Raw genomic sequence first — 19,260 nt, 5'->3', positions numbered from 1 at the left:
CACAGATCTAAGACGTTACCACAGGAATTGGCAATACTATTGTGCTGCTGTAGGGAATTAAAAGCAAGAAAATCTAACAATACGCTGCATTTGTTCTTTAGGAATTATGATAATGAGAAAAATTAAGTGTGGTCCAGTCAATTCCAGGTGTGTTAAAATCGCCAAGTACAAGAATTTTGTGCTTCTTATGTGAAATTACCATATTTTCAATAGAAGAGACGATCTGATTAAAAGCAATTGGTGAAACGCTAGGCGATGTATAGAAACATCCAATCAACAATTTTTCACAGTGCTCAAGACTAATTTCGATCCAAATTGATTCAGAAATTGTTTCTATGTCTTTGCCTCTAACAGATCTTAGAGAACGGTCTATAGCCATCAATACACCACCACCTTTTTGTTTAGTTGCACAGAAGTCCCGATCACTGCGGAAGGTGGTGTAGTTCGACGGAAGATAGTCACAGGAAGGAATTTCACTGCACAGCCACGTTTCAGAAATCCCAATAAGGTCAAAAGAAGACGAAACAACATTAGCGAAGAATTCGCGCGTCTTAGTGCGAAGACCACGAGCGTTCTGATAAAATATATCCAAATTACACGGCACCGTTGCTTACGGGTGCGCACTCTGACAGATGGAGCATGTTGTCGTGGAGAATCCCACGGAATGGTTTGAAAATGCAACCGCACGGCCACATTGACGGGTCATTCAGACGTTTCGTTGTATCTTAGTCAACTGTACCGCAGAACGAGGAGTAAGAAGGAAAGGTCAACAGACTCAATGTGTTTCTTGAGGTCAGCAGATGTAGTGTCAGGGCTCAACTTTGACACAAATATAGCCCACTGCCGCTGGGGTCGTTGGGGGATTTGAGCCACTAACAAAGTGGACGAGTCCATGGCTCCAGTAGATACATGTGTCTTTCTTTTCGTTTCCTTTCTTGCACTCACTGTGACATAATAATAATAATAATAATAATAATAATATAATAATAATAATAATAATAATAATGATAATAATAATAATAATAATAATAATAATAATAATAATAATAATAATAATAATAAATTCGGCAGATCCCACACCTTGTGGGAATCGGTTTCATGCGAAGCAGTCAGCGAGTAGCTCTATACCACATTTTTTTTTCCTTTGAGCCAAGCGTTACGAGGTGGGTCGACGTGATTTAGTAAGTGTAGTAGTTGTGTGCACATCGCGGGCTTACCAGGCACGTCGATAACACTGGTGTTTAAAGGGCAACTTATGGTCTGACGTAACGTCAGCACTCACGGTAGAGCACATACGTCAGTATTATCGAAACGAAGTGCACTTGATGGTGCGATGATGTGAATATCGTACATAACTTTCGCTAGCGTATTCATCCGCGGTCGAGCAACGCTTGAATATAGCTTGCTGAATTATAGGAATACAAATGTAATGTTTATTAGACAGCTATAAAAGCGGAGCCAACAGTGGAACCACAGACGTTAACCTGACATGATGCATGCGCCGTAGGAGTAAATACTTAGCGCTTACTGCTTTGTTATAAAATTAAATAGCCAGCACCACAACCACAATTGGCGTTGCACCGACATTACGATTGCGTAGGGCGTTTTTCCAAAGCAGTTTTCGGACCTGGCATGGCTCTGTGGAAGAATACCTGACTGCCACGAAGAATGCTTGGGTTCGATTCCTGCTAAGGTCCTGATTTTTATTCTTTGCATTCGTCGGGTCTAGGTGTCGGTTTTTACCAATGTCTGTTGTCGCTGTTCTTTGGTAGGTATAAACTTTCAAACACCTGTGGCGCATACCCGTATACCACGGCCCGTGGTAAACGGGTATGTGCCACAGGTGTCCGGAGGAAAGGGTTTGACGACGTACGCGACAGGATTTTCACGTTATTCATGTCATGACCAGACAGTCATATTCGTCAAGTCGTCTTACCCTCCCGTGCTAATTTTGGTCTACACCAAGTTAAGGAGGCGATCACGAGAGCACCCAGACGTAGGTGGCTAGATAGATATATAGATAGATACGTAGATAGAAACGCTAAAAGTGCCAGAGGTTCGCTAAGAAATGCTTCGCATTTAATAATAATAATAATAATAATAATAATAATAATAATAATATAATTAAAGCTTGATCTTCAGGTCACCGCACGTCATAAAGGGGACGCTCTTTCATGCACCCATCCACTGTCATCGAAAAAACTCGCATGGCCCCTTGCGCACTCGATGACTCCAAGGCGAAAGCCCCCTTCTTTTTCGTATTCTCCGCCCCGCCCGGGAAAGATTGACGTATTATCTTTCGCGTCTGCCCTATGCTGGTCACATGTGAATTAAGAGAGTTCCAGTTTTATTCAAAGAAACATTTAGTTTTTGGTAGTATTTAGGAATGACGTCCTCGGGGATGTCGCGTCGATCGCCTGATCGATGACGAGCGAAAAGTGGAAACTACCCTACGCCTGGTCAGAAAATCATATTACCGCCCTACTACCCCACGCTGCCCGAAAAATTCCGAAAATACCCTGCAATAGGGTAATCAACCTGCGGTTGGCAACCCTGATGGGGGCTAACCACCTGGTGCCAATATTTCAAGCGCACATTATGGCTCGGCGATATGTCAACATTTTTAAAACACAATTAGAAGACAGTTTTTTTTCGTGCCACCCATGTCATGATAAATGCGCCAGTTGATGGTTAAGTAACGGTGAAACTATGAACATTAACAGCGAAGTTTAACATTTTTTGGCTCGGCATAGCGCGTGTTGACGTGACAAGGTTCATGTTTTTTTTTGCATAGCAACTGCCAAGGAAGAATCTTACCTTCTCGGGCATCTTCATTTCGTCGCACACCTTGCGCACTTTATCCGCATTCGGCGGGTCGGTCACAATATACTTCGCATCTCCATCGGTCATCTGGTACAGCAGCTCTCCTGCGAACAAAAGACATGCTATTTTGAGTCACTATTAGCGGATAAATAGCAAAGTAAAATGTAGTGATCATAGGTTAGTGAGTGCCAAGATCGCGCGGAACCTCTCGAGAAGGAGAACTAAATTAATCACTGCAAAACAGGCCAACCTGCATGCGATCCGGGTAGAAACAGCAGAACGTAGGGTCGCCCTTGCGAAGAAATACGAGCTTTTGGAAATAGTAAATTCCGACGTAGAGAAAATTAACGAAACTTGTGACAGTTTTCAGAATCAGTAATTGAAGTTGTGACAAAGCACTAAGCAAAAGTTAAGCAAGTTCTCTCAAAGCACTAAAGACAAAAAAAACGAAAACTCATTAAAGTAATCACTAATAATATCTGGGCCGGGATTCGATTCCGAGACCTTCGGGTCAGCAGTCGAGCGCCATAACCACTAGACCACCGTGGTGGGGCCATGAAAGTAATAACAGCAAGAGCTAAAGTGGAATTCGCTCATTTGTTGAAACTGGTCAACAAGACGAATATGAGCAACATACGCTGTTCTACTTTCAAAGAGATAGAGGCAGTACTAACAATAGGGGCCACATCAAGGTAGCTAAGAAGAAATTGGGCAGGAAGGACCAAAATGCATGCAGTAAAAGATAAGCAGAGAAATGTTATTAGCGACTTCCATGAACTAGTTAAGGAGGCAGAGCACTTCTGCCCATTAATGTACGGTAACCAGACAAGCTGTCCAATCGGGAATGAAATCGATGTAGAACAGGGCACCGAACATCCATGTGTGACTACGACCAAATTAGAATGACCCTACAAAGCATGTCCCGATGCAAAGTGGCTGGTGAAGACGGTATAACAATAGATTTGATCAACGGTGGAAGAAATTTCGTAGTTAAGGAGCTGGCGAAATTCAACCTACAATCATTCAAAGTGACAACAAATAGAAAATAAATTTTCTCATATTCGCACATTGCCCTTTCACAATTCCAAAAGCGGAGCCCTTACGGGAGGAAAAGCCGCGTGAGCAAGAAAAGGTGCCAAAAAGAGGCGACACTGAAATCTGGTATGTGGTGATGCTGGATTTCAGTTCGTGCACCAACTGTGACGCTGTGACGTCAAAACGATGTTTACTAGGGCCGGCATAGTCGAAAATTGGTACAGACGTTCTTCACTGTCCTCCGAGGCGCCCAGAAATTTAAAATATCAGGTTTCCGAAAATTTTGTTCTGTCAATATGGCTGAAATAGGAAGGCGAAAGATATTGAAATTGCGACTTCACCTAGGCGTCATGTACAGAGTATTAGGCACAAAGTTCGCAAGTTATAGATTGGCCTTTATTTCCTTTTCATTGAGAAACCTATTATGGTGAAATTACTAACAGTAGTTTTCAGGGCGCAATTATTCCGTTCAGATTGATCATTTCTTTTACTTTGCTGCCCCTTTAAGACTTCAAATGCACCAGTGAATTGGAAAAACGCTAATAATATTCTTATACAAAAGAAAGAAGCCATAAAAGATCTAAGTAACTGTACAGATTCATCAAATTACTCCTAATGTTATACAGAACATCAGAAAAGTCGTTTCGAATGAGGTCAGAGGCGCACTGGAGTTTAATCAATATAGAGAGAAAGCTGGACACCACGATGAATCCCACCCATACGCTCAACAAAGTAGTTGATTAGTGTACATGTGTTTTTCATGCTGACCCACATACTGGTTTTCATTAGGACCGCCCCATCGCTCGGCGCAGGCCACGTCACAATGCATCGCGGCCTTTAGGACCGTTTTAGAATGTTCTGATAGGAGTGTGCGCACGATGTGAGTAGGTGAGCAAATTTTTATGGTTTCATTCTGATGAATTTATTAAACAGGATAAAGCTTGAGTGTACGGTTCTACATGTATAAATACCGATGAGTTTTACGCACCGACCGCAAATCTTCGCGTTTGATGAGGCATCTAAGGTTTTCGCCGTAAAACACTGCTGGACTGTCGTTCCCTGAAATTCCAGCTGCCGCTGGCGTACGGGAGAGGTGTAGTAATTAGGCAAGGTAATTGGTCTCCTAATGCATCTTCAAAGTATACTAGATTATGTAGACGCCATTTCCGGCCAGATTTCATAGAATGTAAGAAACGGCGGCTCAAAGAGGGTGCAGTACTGTCAGTCTTTGCAGACTACCCTTCACGTTTGCAGCCCAAGGTAACAACTGAATGAAGCGTGTCAAGTATCACTAAACGTGACCGTGCTGCGAGCGAACAGTCAAGGAATTCACGTACCAGTAGCAACGCTGCCTCACGATCGTCGCAATGTGCAGCGTTGACATTAGGTTCCGAATGTGAAGAATTGGAGCCCATAGACACCACATGCGCTACCGGCAAAACAACCAAAGATCATCTTGTACAGCCAGGGCCATACCCAGAAATTTATTTCGGGGGATGTTGTTGTGTGGGACGGCTAAGTTTGGCAACTGGTAGTCGTTTTGAAGGCGTGCAAATATTTTACTGTCACCCGAAAAGTTAAAGCATGAAAAAATTTCGGGGGGGGGGGGTGTCAGAACACCTCCCCCCCCCCTTAGTTACGGCCCTGTGTACAGTGGCACAATAAATGCGTGCACAAATAAGGCTGAGCAGGCTGCCCCTGCAACAAAGGTGTCGAGGTCGACAGTCATTAGGCCTCTACATTGCTCACTTCTGAAAAGGCCAAATGGAAGAGAAAAGAAAGAGACCTGAGGACGACAGAGCGCCCACAAATACAAAGAGGAGCTCGAGAAACTGACAACAAGCCGCATTTCTCATGCCTGTCACATTGGCTTAAGTTAACAGTCCACACTACGACTTTAGACTAGAACAGCAGCGTCTGTTCACGCACATTGGCCAGTGGCGCAGGAAGAGCGTGACGTATGCAGCTGTTTGTGTTAGTTTTATTGCGATAAGAATTATATGGACAGTCTCGACGGGTTTTTGCCGTCGCCGTCGCCGTCATGTCCTTCCGGTATGAGGTCCAAATTGATAAGATCTCCCCGCGAACTCTATGTTCTACCACGGGTAAAAGCGCGCGAGCGGGGGTGACGAACGCGGCCGAAGCAGTGTTCAAACGAGCCGGCCCATTTCCATCGCTCGGAGAGTGCATGCGATAACATCACCCCGCTCGGAAGGCCTGCCGTCGAAGCAGACAGGAAACGCCCCGCCTGTTTTTAACGAGCCTTAAAAGACGCGAGGGGGGGGGGGAGTATCGCGCGAGGAGCAACTTTGAACCTTTGAATCTAAGCGTGCCGTCGCCATCGCTGGCGCGCGCTATCTCGAAAGCCATCACAGCGAGGAGGGCGGCTCGTATACCCTTCTACGTGCTGCGCTCTCAACGCGAAGTCACTATGCGGAGAGCATCGCTCCCTGGAGCGGCCGTATTTTCTTACACCATCGTTTTGTAGTAACGCGAGGTCGGATACAAAACAGTTACCTGCCAGCCTCACTTCGTGTAACACTACAATTTCTTGCTATCGCATTCATCGCTTCGCCCTTGCGGTGAAACTGTGACTTTTTCGTACCATCACGATTTAACTACTTTAAGATATGAAATGATGGCATCATGCGGCATAGTTATTATTTTCTGGCACCAGCTGTAGCTTTCTCTCGGTGGCAACAAATGTAATTTCCAAAAGCTTTACGAAGAAAACAGGTGATCACGTATATCCTTGGAAGCAGCGTGGTGACATTTCGTGCTAATTAGCGCATGAACTTCAGGCTTGCGCACAGTGTGCTACACCAATAGGTGGTAGCATGCATAGGGGGACGTTAAGGGCCCAAGCTTTCAATATTAGTTACTGACAAAAACTGCTTTCAAAAATCGACCAAAAATCGACTCTCGGTCAAGCGAACATTGAGGTAACAGAACAATTTTCCGCGCAACACTGGCATGCGCTCTCATATCGGCCTAGCAGACGACGCGTGAGCACCTCGATCAAATATATGCGAATGTCGCATGCTTTTAATATGGGCTGGTTGCCCAGAGCAACAAGTGCTTCAGGATTTCTCTTTACCAAAGTTTTCATTATTTCAAACAGCGCGAATACAGGCGAAGATTGAACCATTTAACAGCTGCGAATGCAGCCACGGCCTGCGTTTCCGCGAGCGATGACGTGACGGCAGCTCTACTCTGGTGGTGGCGCGTGGCGGCTAAAAGCCGTACTAATGCCGATGGCCGATTCCCATTGCTCTCCTCTCCTTCGCCCAGGCACCGAAAGATAGAGGAGGCGCTGGCCGGGTTTAACCGTATGCTGTTTCCAGGCATAAACTTCAGCTACCACAAAAGGTTTAACCATGGTCATCGACGTTAGATGTCGGAAAACAGATGTGGCACCAGCATGGCTACATCCGCATGAAACGGCACTATAAGTGTCAAACGCCAATACCCATGGTGCAGGCGCTGATATATAAATGTAAATAAATAAACAACTCGACCATTGAAGGCACGTATCGCTTTCCTGTAATACTGATTCCTACGACGGAGGAATGAACCGTGTTTTTTATACATTTTATCTCTTTACAGCGATGATTGTGTAATGAGATAGAGGGACAGATGGGCAGTTTTATTGTCGAGTTGGCATCAAAATGTTTACGCATTTAAAACAGAGTTGTACGTAACGCGTAGCAAGTAATCTATTGCTTGTAATCAATTACATTTTCTTATAACTTGTTAATATATTCGATTGCTTTTTCTAAAGTGTAACGTTCTGGGTAATTCAATTACATCTTCCCTTAATTGATTCCCGTTAATCAATTTCTTTTTTCCCAGAATCAAGTTGTAACCAGTCTCCTATGGCAGTTCTCGTACCGAAAAATATGCGACCGCTCAGAAGGGGCCCGTCCTGTCAGACGGGGGGGTCCGTACAGAGCCCATTTTTTCGCCCGTTTTCCTTGGAGTTACCTGAAACGCCTTACCCGAGCGCCAGCAACAGTTAAGCGTTACGCTGCCTAGAGGACATGGTTATTGACACTGAAACACTGTGCGACTAAGAGTTGGTGCGCAAGGTGTTCCTACGTAACAATAACGCCCTTCCCTCGAGCGCAGGCGTTGAGAGAGTGTACAGTGTTGCAGCCGACCTCTTAATGAGCATGCAAGAATCAGCGACAACTTTGAAAAACAACTTCCGTTGAAAGTTAACAACGTGTAACACTGTATCACAGAAGCCACAGTAAGCCTCCCAGCCTTCTCTCTAACATGCGAACCACAGTAGTTTCGTTGTAGTTTGAGAAAACTAATATTATTGTGTTACAGGAATAAAATTTTGAAGGGAAGTAACGTAAAAGTAATCGATTATATTTCTGTAATTGCTCAGTTACTTCTCTGGGGCCACTGTAATCAATTACATGTTAATGGACGTAATTGCACTTCTTCGGTTACTTAATCGGTTACTTCTTTTCTGTAACCTGTACACGGCTGATTTAAAAGGAATCATGATTTACCTGGAGCGCTCTTTCCTGAGACAAGGTCGGTGTTGGATTTGCTGCGTCTACAGATTAGGCTTATTTAAACCTTCAAAACAAGTTGAAGCTACAAGGCTGTCGTGCGTTTACAGGTAGGAAGGGGCCTTACGGTGCGTGAGCGATGTTTTTGCCAGCACGGTGGTAGCGCCTGCGAAGATGAGGCTGAACACAGTGACGAACGCGTCGACTGAGTTCCTCATGTGTACACAGACGTGGTCGCCCATTTTCAATCCTTGAGACTGGAAGCCCGCAGCATACCGCTCCAACGCACGAAGAAGCTCTTGGCGGGTATAACTGGTGGTGTAGTCCACCTGTAAACGAATAAGGCAGCCGAGATAATTCACGCAAGTGTTTGCGAAGTCCTACATAAAAAAAGACACATGAGTAACGTTTGCAAATGTCTTCATCATGATTATCATCAGCTTGACTACGCCCACTGCAGGGCCTCTCCCATGTTCCTCCAATTAACCCGGTCCTGCGGTTGCAGCGGCCACATTATCCCCACAAGATTCTTAATTTCAGGATTGCCATTCTTTGGGCTTGTTGGTATACTGAATTAGAGACCATCTTCAGCGCTAGCAGACAAGGACGAAGGAGAGACGACGCCACAATGCGCTAACTTCAACACTTTTATTTCCAGGAAACAGCAATCTATTTATCCATGCACAGTGCGCGACCTCATTCTACACTCTAGCCAACCGGAAAGGCTCTCTCCCTATCCAAAAGATCAATTGACGGTGCACTCACACACGTGTCACTATTGCGAGAGATAGCTTAGGCTTCAGTAATCTCCCGCACGTCTTTATCTTTGTGCTTCGCCAGAACAGTGCATGAAGCATACAATGGTGCGCAACCGCACTCCAAACAATGCACAAACAAATGACTGTAATTATTCTTGTTAGTAAAGTTTAACCTATTCTCGCGAAGTCGGTCGTTAAGGTATCTTCCCGTCTGACCTATGTACTTATTTCCACAGGTCAACGGGAGCTCGTATACTACCTCTTGTACAAAGTCCGCGAGGGCATCACGATGGTTTTTGGAACATACTACAGCTGGCTTACGATGTGGGTCTGTTAATCCTGCGTCCTGCGTTAGTCCTACGATGCGGGTATGTTAGTCCTTCGTCCTTGTCTGCTAGCGCTGAAGATGGTTTCTAATTCTTAATCTCATTTGCCCAGCTATGCGCCGGTGGAAGCGGGCAGAGAGGAGACACACTGAACGCACTGCTTAGGAAATTCACTAAGCGAGTTCTTGGAATACCGATTTTTTGCTCATACAGAGCGTTTACCTTAGCTCGGCATTCACAACACCCAACACATCGCGGAAGCTCAGGAACGCACACAACTAGCTCGTCTCGCTACTATCAAAGTGGGTAGATGCATGCTACGGGATCTCGGTGATCCCCCCATGTGATCGCAGTAGACTTTTCGAACATCCCTCATTCTGTTCGCGAAAGCATTACGGTGGCGCCTATCCCTAGAAACATACACCCCGATCACAACCACGGTAGAAGAAAAACGAGAGATGCTACCATCCTGAAGTAAATATACAGTGATCAGCGACAGGCCAGCTTTGTGGACGCTGCCTCCTATAAAGGACGCCAAGCCTTGTCAATTGTAACCGTCAATTCTAAATAACAAATTACCAATGCTGCCTAAATCAGGGCCAGGAACTCAGAAGTTGCCGAACAGATGGCAATCGCACTAGCTTTGTTTGATGACAAGCGAGACGCTATGTATAGCGACTTGAGGTCAGCAGTCGGAGCATTTGAAAAAGGCGTTATTTCTAGAAGGCTGTTCGGCTCCTCGAGGGCAAGGAACTCATACACCACTTCATTTGTTGGTTCCTGCACATCAGGGTCAGATAGAGAATGTTCCCCCCAACCCCGATTAGTCGCCTCATGGGGCTGCGCGCGACCTAACCTACCGCGCTACCCCCGGACAGCTCGGAGACGACTCCACCGAGACTAGGGACACTCCTACCTACAACAAGGTAACTAAATACTTTTATCTCGCACGTGCAATTTACTCTCTTCCACATCCGCGACTCAACAGAGCTCAGGCCTTCACACTCCGGCATTTGCAAACGAATACATATTTTAACCCGTGTCTTTTACTGACGATCTATCCTGATACTTATACCGACAGTACTTGTCCCTCATGCGGAGAAATATGCACGTTAGAACACATGATGCGGCGGTGTGCCCAGTCACAGTCTACAGTCGATAAAAATTCGGCCAGCTGGGATGCGGCCCTCCGTAGCCCCCTTCTGGCCGTCCGACTCTGGGCTGTCTAGCAGGCCCACGATGCGGCCGAGAGGCTTGGCCTTCCGGTCCCTACGTGGGAGCGGCCCGTTGCGTGTTAAGGCACGCTCTGTAGGACCTCAATAGTTTACCATACCATGCCATATCATACCATACCATACCATGCCAAACCATATCATACCATACCACACCATACCATACCATACCATCCCTATCTGTCGGCCTTTTCCTCGCGCATTTGCCCTCTCTTTGTTTTTCACTGTGCAAGCACTTATACGCTGATTCAACGAGAAAAGTGCTTGTCGACTCTTCTCTTCTTCTCTGGGTGGTTATAGTCCTTCTCTCGCAGGTCACGGGATCGAATCTCGGCCGCAGCGGCCACATTTTCGATGGAGGCGAAAATGCTAGAAGCTGTGTACTCATATTTAGGTGCACGTTAAAGAACCCGAGGTGGTTGAAATTTTCGGAGCCCTCCACTACGGCGTCTTTCATAATCATATCGTGGTTTTGGGGCGTTAAACTCCAAAAATATTATTTTATTAGCATTAATATTATTATTTTTATTCAATTTATTTATGAATGATTTTCCCTCAGGAATTTGTAAAGCGAATGTGTATCAGTACGCAGATGACACGTCACATACGTTATGAAGGAGCTATTCATGCTCTCCAAAGTGCTATTCATAAGGCAATGCTATGGTTTGAAGAAAACTGCTTAATTGTAAATGAAAAGAAAACCAAACTCATCTGCTTTCGAAGCCCTCTAAAAATACATAAAATAGATATGCCTATTTTTCTGCATGCTGAACACTGCATTCCATGCAAATGTACTGCAGTGGAAAATGTTGAGACATTTAGATACTTGGGTGTCATTTTTCACAATGGTATGTCTTGGCAACATCACATGGCATTTATATGTTCCAAATTGAGAAGTGTTGCATGTCTGCTTTTTAACATAAAGAGCTTGGTGCCTCTGCCACTGAAGAAAATGATAGTTCATGCGCTAGCATATAGTGTTCGGAGATATGGTATTACAATTTTTGCATTTTGTCCAGAATGCTGGAAAACACGTATAGACAGTTTACTTCGTAATATCCTGAAAAGTGTTGTTTACGGCAGTACACTCTTATTCAAGTCCCGTATAACGTCCGGCACATAAACGGCCCATTTTTATTCCACCACAAGGTACTCCATATAAGTGGCCCTTCAGCCGCCATTAAGCGTGACAAATTCTGCTGTGACGGGCTGGGCCCGCTATATGCGGCCGCGAGTGGACGCAACGCTTATATGGGGCCCGGTGTTTATTGACGCGAAAAGGTCTCGAGCGGACGCAACGCTTATACAGGGCCCGTTGTTTTATGCGGGAAATTGAGATCGGCGCCGCGGCGAGAAGCGAGAGATAAACTTATATATCAAAAGCGCCGAGCGAGCGTGCTCAAGGCTCGAAGTCCACGTTGACGTCGTGTAGTGTTTCCTGTGTTGGCGCCGAATGCGGCCGGTGAACTCGAGATACAGCTGATACAGCCAGCGCCTCCCTGACTTTGGCCGATCGTCTACAAACTCAACGTGCGAAGGAAGTTTTCACCTTTGATCGCGTTCTCTCCCTGCTCACGCTGCTGACTTATTCCCCCTACAGTTCTCTCTCCCATGCGCGTCGAGCGGTGTCTGTCTCTTTTGTGCCCGCTCCTTGTGTGGTCTCTCTGTTTTCGTTGGGAATTCGGTCCCGCGATCGTCTTGGCGTGCTTCAACGTTTCGGCAGTGCCGATCAGGCCCTGCTGCGTGGGATGTACACCTCGACCGACGTCAAAGGCATTCAGAGAGGAGCGTGCAGTTATGATGGCACGTGTAAGTGCGATGTGAGTGTGAGTGCATCAGATTGCTCGCGTACAACCGCCAGCAAGGGGAACCAGGCGTGTCACATCAAGTTGCCTGGTGCTCCTACTGCGGGCACTGCCCCGTGAACCATGCACGACTGGGTGAGTTTATTTCGATGCCCCCACCTTGTGTTGTGCTGTTAGAAACAATTAGCACCGCTCCTAACGAATCTCGATAGATCTGTGAAAGGCGCATTGGAAGAGCCTCTTGCTCGGACCTTTTCTTCGAAATGCATGAAGGTCGCAAATTGTCAGAAAGCGAAACACTGTTGCTCACTATGATGTGGTTCGCGAATCAAGAACGATATCAAGTAGCATCTACAATTGTGCACCTGAAGCGGATCTATCTCTCATATATTGCTCAAAAACGGAATCAGTATTGTACGTGCATGACTGTCGTAAAACGTTCGTAAACAATGTAACTATTTATCTGCGTTTAGGTACTGCAACAGATGTAACTTAGATATTTGTTTCTGGTGGAGAGTTGATAAATTACAATTATATCTATAGCTAGCTCATTCCATTGAAGAATTTTCTTTCGCACGACAATTTTGTCACAATTATGCAGCAATTTTCGGCGCAGCAGATGAAATTAAAAAAAAAGCTGTTCTATGTCTGACCAGACGACAAATACATGTTTGTCAAGACCACATTGAAAGGAGATATTCAGGGTAATTTTACGCCCAATTATGCTATATGCAAACACAAAATACTTTTGAATACAAGAATGTTTTTCTGCAAAAGAGCTTTAACTTCAGTGAAAGAAAGACAATATTCAATAAGCAGGTGGTGGCACCACTCTCAGACGTGTGCATTGACAGCCGATAGGACCTGGAAAGTTGTGATATTAGTCTATATACAACAGCACCATTCACTGCATGCATCTCTGTACACAAAGTGGGCCCTTTGAGTCTGCTAAAGTACTGTGACATTGACTTTGAATGTAATTTGTATCATTCAAATTTAGTATTAGAACATCCATGTAGATTGAAGTTTGTTTCCTTGGTGCTGCAAAGAATATTGATACTAGCCTATGCGTAGCCACCTTACATGCGTAGCCACCTTACACGATGAGTGGGAACTGCTATGTATCCTAGTGTGGACATGGCCTTTAGTTTTTCAATGTGGACTCTGTCGCTACGTCCACCTTGTGTGTAGCAGAGTTCCTTTTCTGCAATTGAATAGGGCCCAGTCAATTCCTTTGTTTAAAATAGTTTAAGATAGTTCAAGTACATCGTATGCACAAAGGCGTACACACATAAGCAATCATGTAAGTCAATGTAGGCAATCCATTCGGGCCTTTTGATTGTCCTGTGGTACTTCCATTTCCCAACAGAAACAGAAACCAGGTATTTTCAGGTTTGCCCTGTGAACGTGACACATCATCACTCAAGTTTAGTGCAAAAGGACATGCCCAACACACATACCATCTATCACCACCTGTGATATGTCATCATTGAGAGGTGGCTTCAGGCTTCCATTTCAGCCTACTATTGAAGCAAGCCAAGGCTCTGCTTTCCGTAACGTATGGTCTCAGTACACTCATTTGGCTGCTGCTTTTACCAATTTTCATGGAACAGATATATGATATGAACATTGCGTGCGAAACACAAAGAAACGCTTGCTTATACACTTGTGAGATCTGACATTGTACTTGTGGATGCTTTGAATGCATTAGCAAAATTTCAAGCAGTGGTACCTATAGCTGCGTATCGGGGTGGCTGAAACTGATTTATTTACTGTGGCATAAACCACGCCCATAACAATCTCAATTTATTCACGGTTTTGCATCTAAAGCTTGCAATATTTTAGTGCTGACATTCATCCATCCACTACCTCTGAATTGTTAGCTTTTTGTATGAAGATGTGCTGTGCAGAACATAAAACATATATTACTTTTTATTACTTTTTTCCAGTATCTTGCAGATGTCCATGGGTTGCCAGGGCCCACTGTTTGGAGCTCAACAACAAAGCTTATTTCTTGTGCTGAGGACGAGCGTGTTACCCTGAAAGATGACTGCACACTTGAAAAGACACTTTTCTTGTGTTTGACCATACATTACATAAAGGATGTTACCTACCCGTCTGCTTTCGCCCAAACATTGGGACTAATTCAAAGTTTGCTGCACAAGGAAGAGAGTTTTCCACGTTGCTGGGCAAGCAGTAAACTGCTGTAGATTCTTGACAAGCTCAAGGACAATGCCTAACTTATGTTCTTTTTTGTGCAGTTTTATTTCGTTTGTGTGTTTTTTGTTACATTGTTAGTCTGGGTAGATAAGGCTGCTGGCTAGGTGAATTTTCACAAACTTTAGAGACATTTAAGTTAGTTTTATGTTCATGCACTTTTCAATGCTCTTTCTTTTGAGGATACCTGAGTAGCAGGTACACTAACATTGAAATCTGTGGCAGACATCGTGTGCAATAATAACTGTATGTGTGTGTGTATGTGTTCATATATACATGTTCATTGTTCATTTTGTAGGTTTCCTCGAAGAATAACATACGCAGTCATCGTATTATTCCTGATGCTTGTACTATGAAAAGTCCTATTTATTAGGGCATTATATTAGCATATCGCTTGTCGTTCGTGCAGAGCTGATACCCATGTTTTGACATTTTATTAGCCACTACCTACAGAAAAGCTGCGTCCTTAAACTTCAGGCCTACTAATATAGAGGGTATCTAGTTTAGTCATACATTTGTGATAAATCATAGTACCTATGTGCACTACACAGCTCATGATATAGAACAGAATTTTTTTCACTGTGTATCCTACTCATATATTGCAAATTAAGTGCCAGAAATAGGCAGGAAGCACACCTCAAGCCCTTCGTCTGTTTCCAAGGCTACATATTTGGCGTCGATCAAGGCCCATTTACTTGCAGTACTTCTCTGTCACTCTAGTCAATTCTGTGTTATCTTATTGTGTTCAAGTAAAGTAATTATAATTGAAGGCATTTAGGTAGCTCCTGCCATTTATGTGGTGCAATTTTCCATGTATGTATTAACCTGCACTCTGCAAGAAAGTAGAGTTTTTTCTACTTATAGGCGAGCTGAAACTCAAGCTAGGTCATTATCAATTAATTCTCGTCAGATGAGAAGGCCTGCAGGGGTGTAGCCAAGGGGGGGGGGGGGGGTTCAACCCTCCCCCCCCCGAAATTTTTCAAGTTTGCTTGCGTATATAGGCACGCACAAATACAAATGCACGCACGAACATACATAAAGTATGGCTGAACCCCCCCCCCCGAAAAAAATTTCTGGCTACGCCCCTGAAGGCCTGAAACCCCTGAAGCGTAGAAAAACAACAATCGTTCTGTTCAATTATTTGATCACCTCTTTCGCAGTTGTTTTTTTCCCTTGTTTCTGTAGAAGTGTAAGATTCACTTATTAGTTTACAAACGCTGCATTGGTGTATACATTATTGCACAGTTTTGTTTGTAATTGAAAATAAAATATGTCAAACTACCAAAGTGTGCACAGTGTGTTCGGGCTTACTGACTGTGCAAATAGAGGTAAGTCATGCTGTTTGGAAAAAAAAAACTAGTTAGGTTATGCAAAATATTTATAGCTGTTACTGTCTAGAGAAGGACACAGGTGACTTGTGAGATCACAGGGCCAGTGATAAGATGCATGATTAAAGCATTGTAGAATGCATCAATCCATGCATGCAGATGATGGTACCGAGAGTTGCATAGCAATTGTGGTCATTACTGATAGAGAAACAGGTTAGGAATTTCAACTGAGGAGTTTTGAATGCATAAACTATATGTCAGAATGATACATCCATTACAGTGCTGCATTACTGAACTTGTAAGGCTGTTCATAAAGAAAATTTTTACTGATAACCGATAGGCCACTGACTGCTGTTTGGGACAAAACTCCAAGGAAAGTGCACACGTTCAAGGCCAGATTGCTAAGGTAGGTTGCTAGAAAATAACAAGTGGACTGCCCCCTTATTTGTTTTGAAAGGATACGTTCATGAGATCCAGTTAGCTTAATCTGATCCAATAGCAGCTTTCAAAACCATTTCAGGGAAACTACTGCCGAGATCCTTTAGGGGGCCATTATGTGCACAGGTGCTGATGTGGAACACGTGGAGGTTGAGAATTGAGCAATAAGGAATATGGCACGTATATTAGGGTGATTTCACTTTTACATTCATTATTTTATTCACACAATGCCCTATTACTCCAACAACAGAGCATATAGGTGAAAAAGCCTTACGATGCATCCTATTGTATATGTATTGACGTGTGTGCTCTGCAGGTGAGAAAGACAATGGCGACATCAATGAACATCAATGCCTAGTGGGTTTTGGGGATTTTGCCGAAGATATCATGTTTGTCCTTCATAATGAACCGGCAGTGCAACCACACACGGACATAGGAAAGAAGGCACACAACAGAGTGCTGTGTTTCGTGTACCTTTCCTCTGTCCGTGTGTGGTTGTGCTGCTGGTTCATCATGAAGGACAACCAACTAGCCCAAGTGTCAGTCTTGTTAGACATGTTTGCGCCTGCCATTTTTTGTGTCAGCAAGCTGTCCTACTCTTGTAGAACTTTTCACTGTCTTGCGTTTGCGTTGTACCGTGACAATGTTCTCTATATTTTCTCTCATGGCTCTGCATCTCATTGTTCTGCTCAGTGTGCAGCTGTGCGGCAGCATAACATGTTCCTTCATTCACTTAATGCACTAAATAATGGCATGGGTACTCGAAGAAATGGCAAAAAATGTAACAACAAATAGCATTGCCAGATGAAACACCTAAATGCCACAGTTCTACAGTAATGAGTGAAGGGAAGGGCTTGGAGCACAGAATGGAAATGAGGGACCCATGCATACATAAGTGCTAGTCTGGCACAGTGATGGATTTTGACACAATGCCTAACTTACTGCAAAGATATGTCTCAACACTGCAAGGGAAAGGACATGTTTTGAAATGATGCCAGAAAAAGAACACATACATTTCAGGTCTCAACATTTAGTGAAGGACAAATCTAGTACTTATGCGAATACCCTTCATGTGGCACAATGTCTGACAGATGGTGTGCCGTGGTAACTGCCATGGAAGTGGGCTGCATGTAAAGGATAATATCGAAGAATAGATCGCTGGGTAAGTTGGTAATTGATGACTACAAGGAACTGTGCGAAATAAACTGGCACAAGGAAGACGCTTGTCCGTTCGTCTCTCCTTGTGCCAGTTTATTTCGCGCGGTTCTTCGTAAAAAAGAATAATAGCTGCACATTTAGACGTGTATATCTGCATGCTTATGTGAGCGCTATATGAGCTGCTAATTCTGAAAAAAAGCTGCAACACTTGTGCTTGAACGACTACAGAATGTTTTTGTGTATAGCTAGTGTTGGTACTGACAATAAATCTTGAGTTCCCAAGCACAGTTTGTATTAGCTGCTGTACTAGCCAAAGCTAAGGATGTTGCATGACAGCTGATATTTAAATAAAGGTGCACGTAAAGCTACATGGTATGGAACAGGGGCGTAGCCAAGGGGGTTGGGGGTCAACCGACTCCCCCCCCTGAAAATTTTCAATTTTGCTTGCGTATATATACACACAGATATGCAAACGCATGTACAAACATACATAAAGCATGGTTGACTCCCCCCACCCCGAAAAAAATTTCTGGCTACGCCCCTGGTATCGAACGTGAGGGAGGTTGACTGGGACACGTAAAGCTCAACATTTATGGGTCTGCTATTAATATGAAAGCATGCTTTTTATTTGCAGCTGCTATTTGCAATTATGACACTTATTGAGTATAAGAATTGTTCCTCTATATCTACTATTTAGTATTGTACGTTTACATGTCGTGTCCCATGATCCGAATCAAGCAGGATGCTACTGACAGCACATTTTTAAGACAAGTGAATATTTATTCCTAGAAGTCAAGATTACTGCCCGTGTTCAGCCACTTTCAGCATTTTGCTAGTTTATACATTAAAGCGTCGTTAAGCTGAAAGCATACTCGACTGGATGACGTGGAGTGAAGTAACACTGGCCCTTGTCGCTCCGATCACATCTCGTAGCCAAGGAAAGAATCACTTTCACTCGTCGACAACGGGTGGAATGCGAAAACAACCTTCAACCTGCCATGTTCCCCAACACAGGGCCTCCACCAGATCGCTCTTCGGCACTGATATGCGCTCAACTGAGGCATGTTGTAGAGCTTAACGTTCATGTTAACCTTCAAGGTGCAAAACAAGTGCATATTTAATTTGGGGTTGTTATCTAGATTTAACAGCACCCATTAAATATTAGAATGTTTCAAGTTAATCTTTGCATTATTCAGTATAATTGCTCCCATGATCCTTCTGAATCCTCCAGGCCACTTCTGACTTTTGAAGAAATAGCATGGATTTATCCTTGAAAGCTGGATCATATTGTGACTTCATTCGATTTCAAGCATTGCTAGCTTCTTTTGATGCGACGCTTGGCAGGAAACATATGTTCTAACGGGTGACGCAAGCGCTTTCCTGCGTGCTCTTTCCGCGCCAGTCATGCACTACGTTTCATCGTTTGTAGAAGCCAAAGAGAGCATCGCTTCCAACTGTCAACAATGAACGAACCACGAGAACGACCAACCTCAGACCCACCGTCCTCCCCAGAACGACAATTCCACGGCATCGCTCGTCGGCGCCGTCAGCCTCGAGGTCGGGAGACTGCATTCTTTTTCTGCGAAGGCACGTTGTTCTTTCGACTGAACAACA

The 19,260-nt window shown here is 44.2% G+C and overlaps 2 protein-coding genes across 2 annotated transcripts in view; one reads left to right on the top strand and one right to left on the bottom strand.

Annotated features, from left to right (window-relative positions):
- The window catches only part of LOC119397802 (uncharacterized), a 312,440-nt gene that overhangs the window by 66,523 nt on the left and 226,657 nt on the right, over positions 1-19,260 (top strand). The gene's annotated exons all lie outside the window — the stretch shown is intronic.
- LOC119397166 (probable 4-coumarate--CoA ligase 2) overlaps positions 1-19,260 on the bottom strand; it is a 223,229-nt gene that overhangs the window by 195,909 nt on the left and 8,060 nt on the right. Inside the window, exons 3-4 of the mRNA XM_049416471.1 lie at positions 8,512-8,713; positions 2,818-2,927 (exon numbers count right to left, since the gene is read on the bottom strand). Coding sequence (XP_049272428.1) covers positions 2,818-2,927; positions 8,512-8,713 — 312 coding nt within the window. The remainder of the gene's footprint in view (positions 1-2,817; positions 2,928-8,511; positions 8,714-19,260) is intronic.

Source organism: Rhipicephalus sanguineus, chromosome 6, assembly GCF_013339695.2.
Source record: "Rhipicephalus sanguineus isolate Rsan-2018 chromosome 6, BIME_Rsan_1.4, whole genome shotgun sequence".
NCBI lineage: Eukaryota > Metazoa > Arthropoda > Arachnida > Ixodida > Ixodidae > Rhipicephalus > Rhipicephalus sanguineus.
This window is presented reverse-complemented; position numbering and strand designations above follow the sequence as displayed.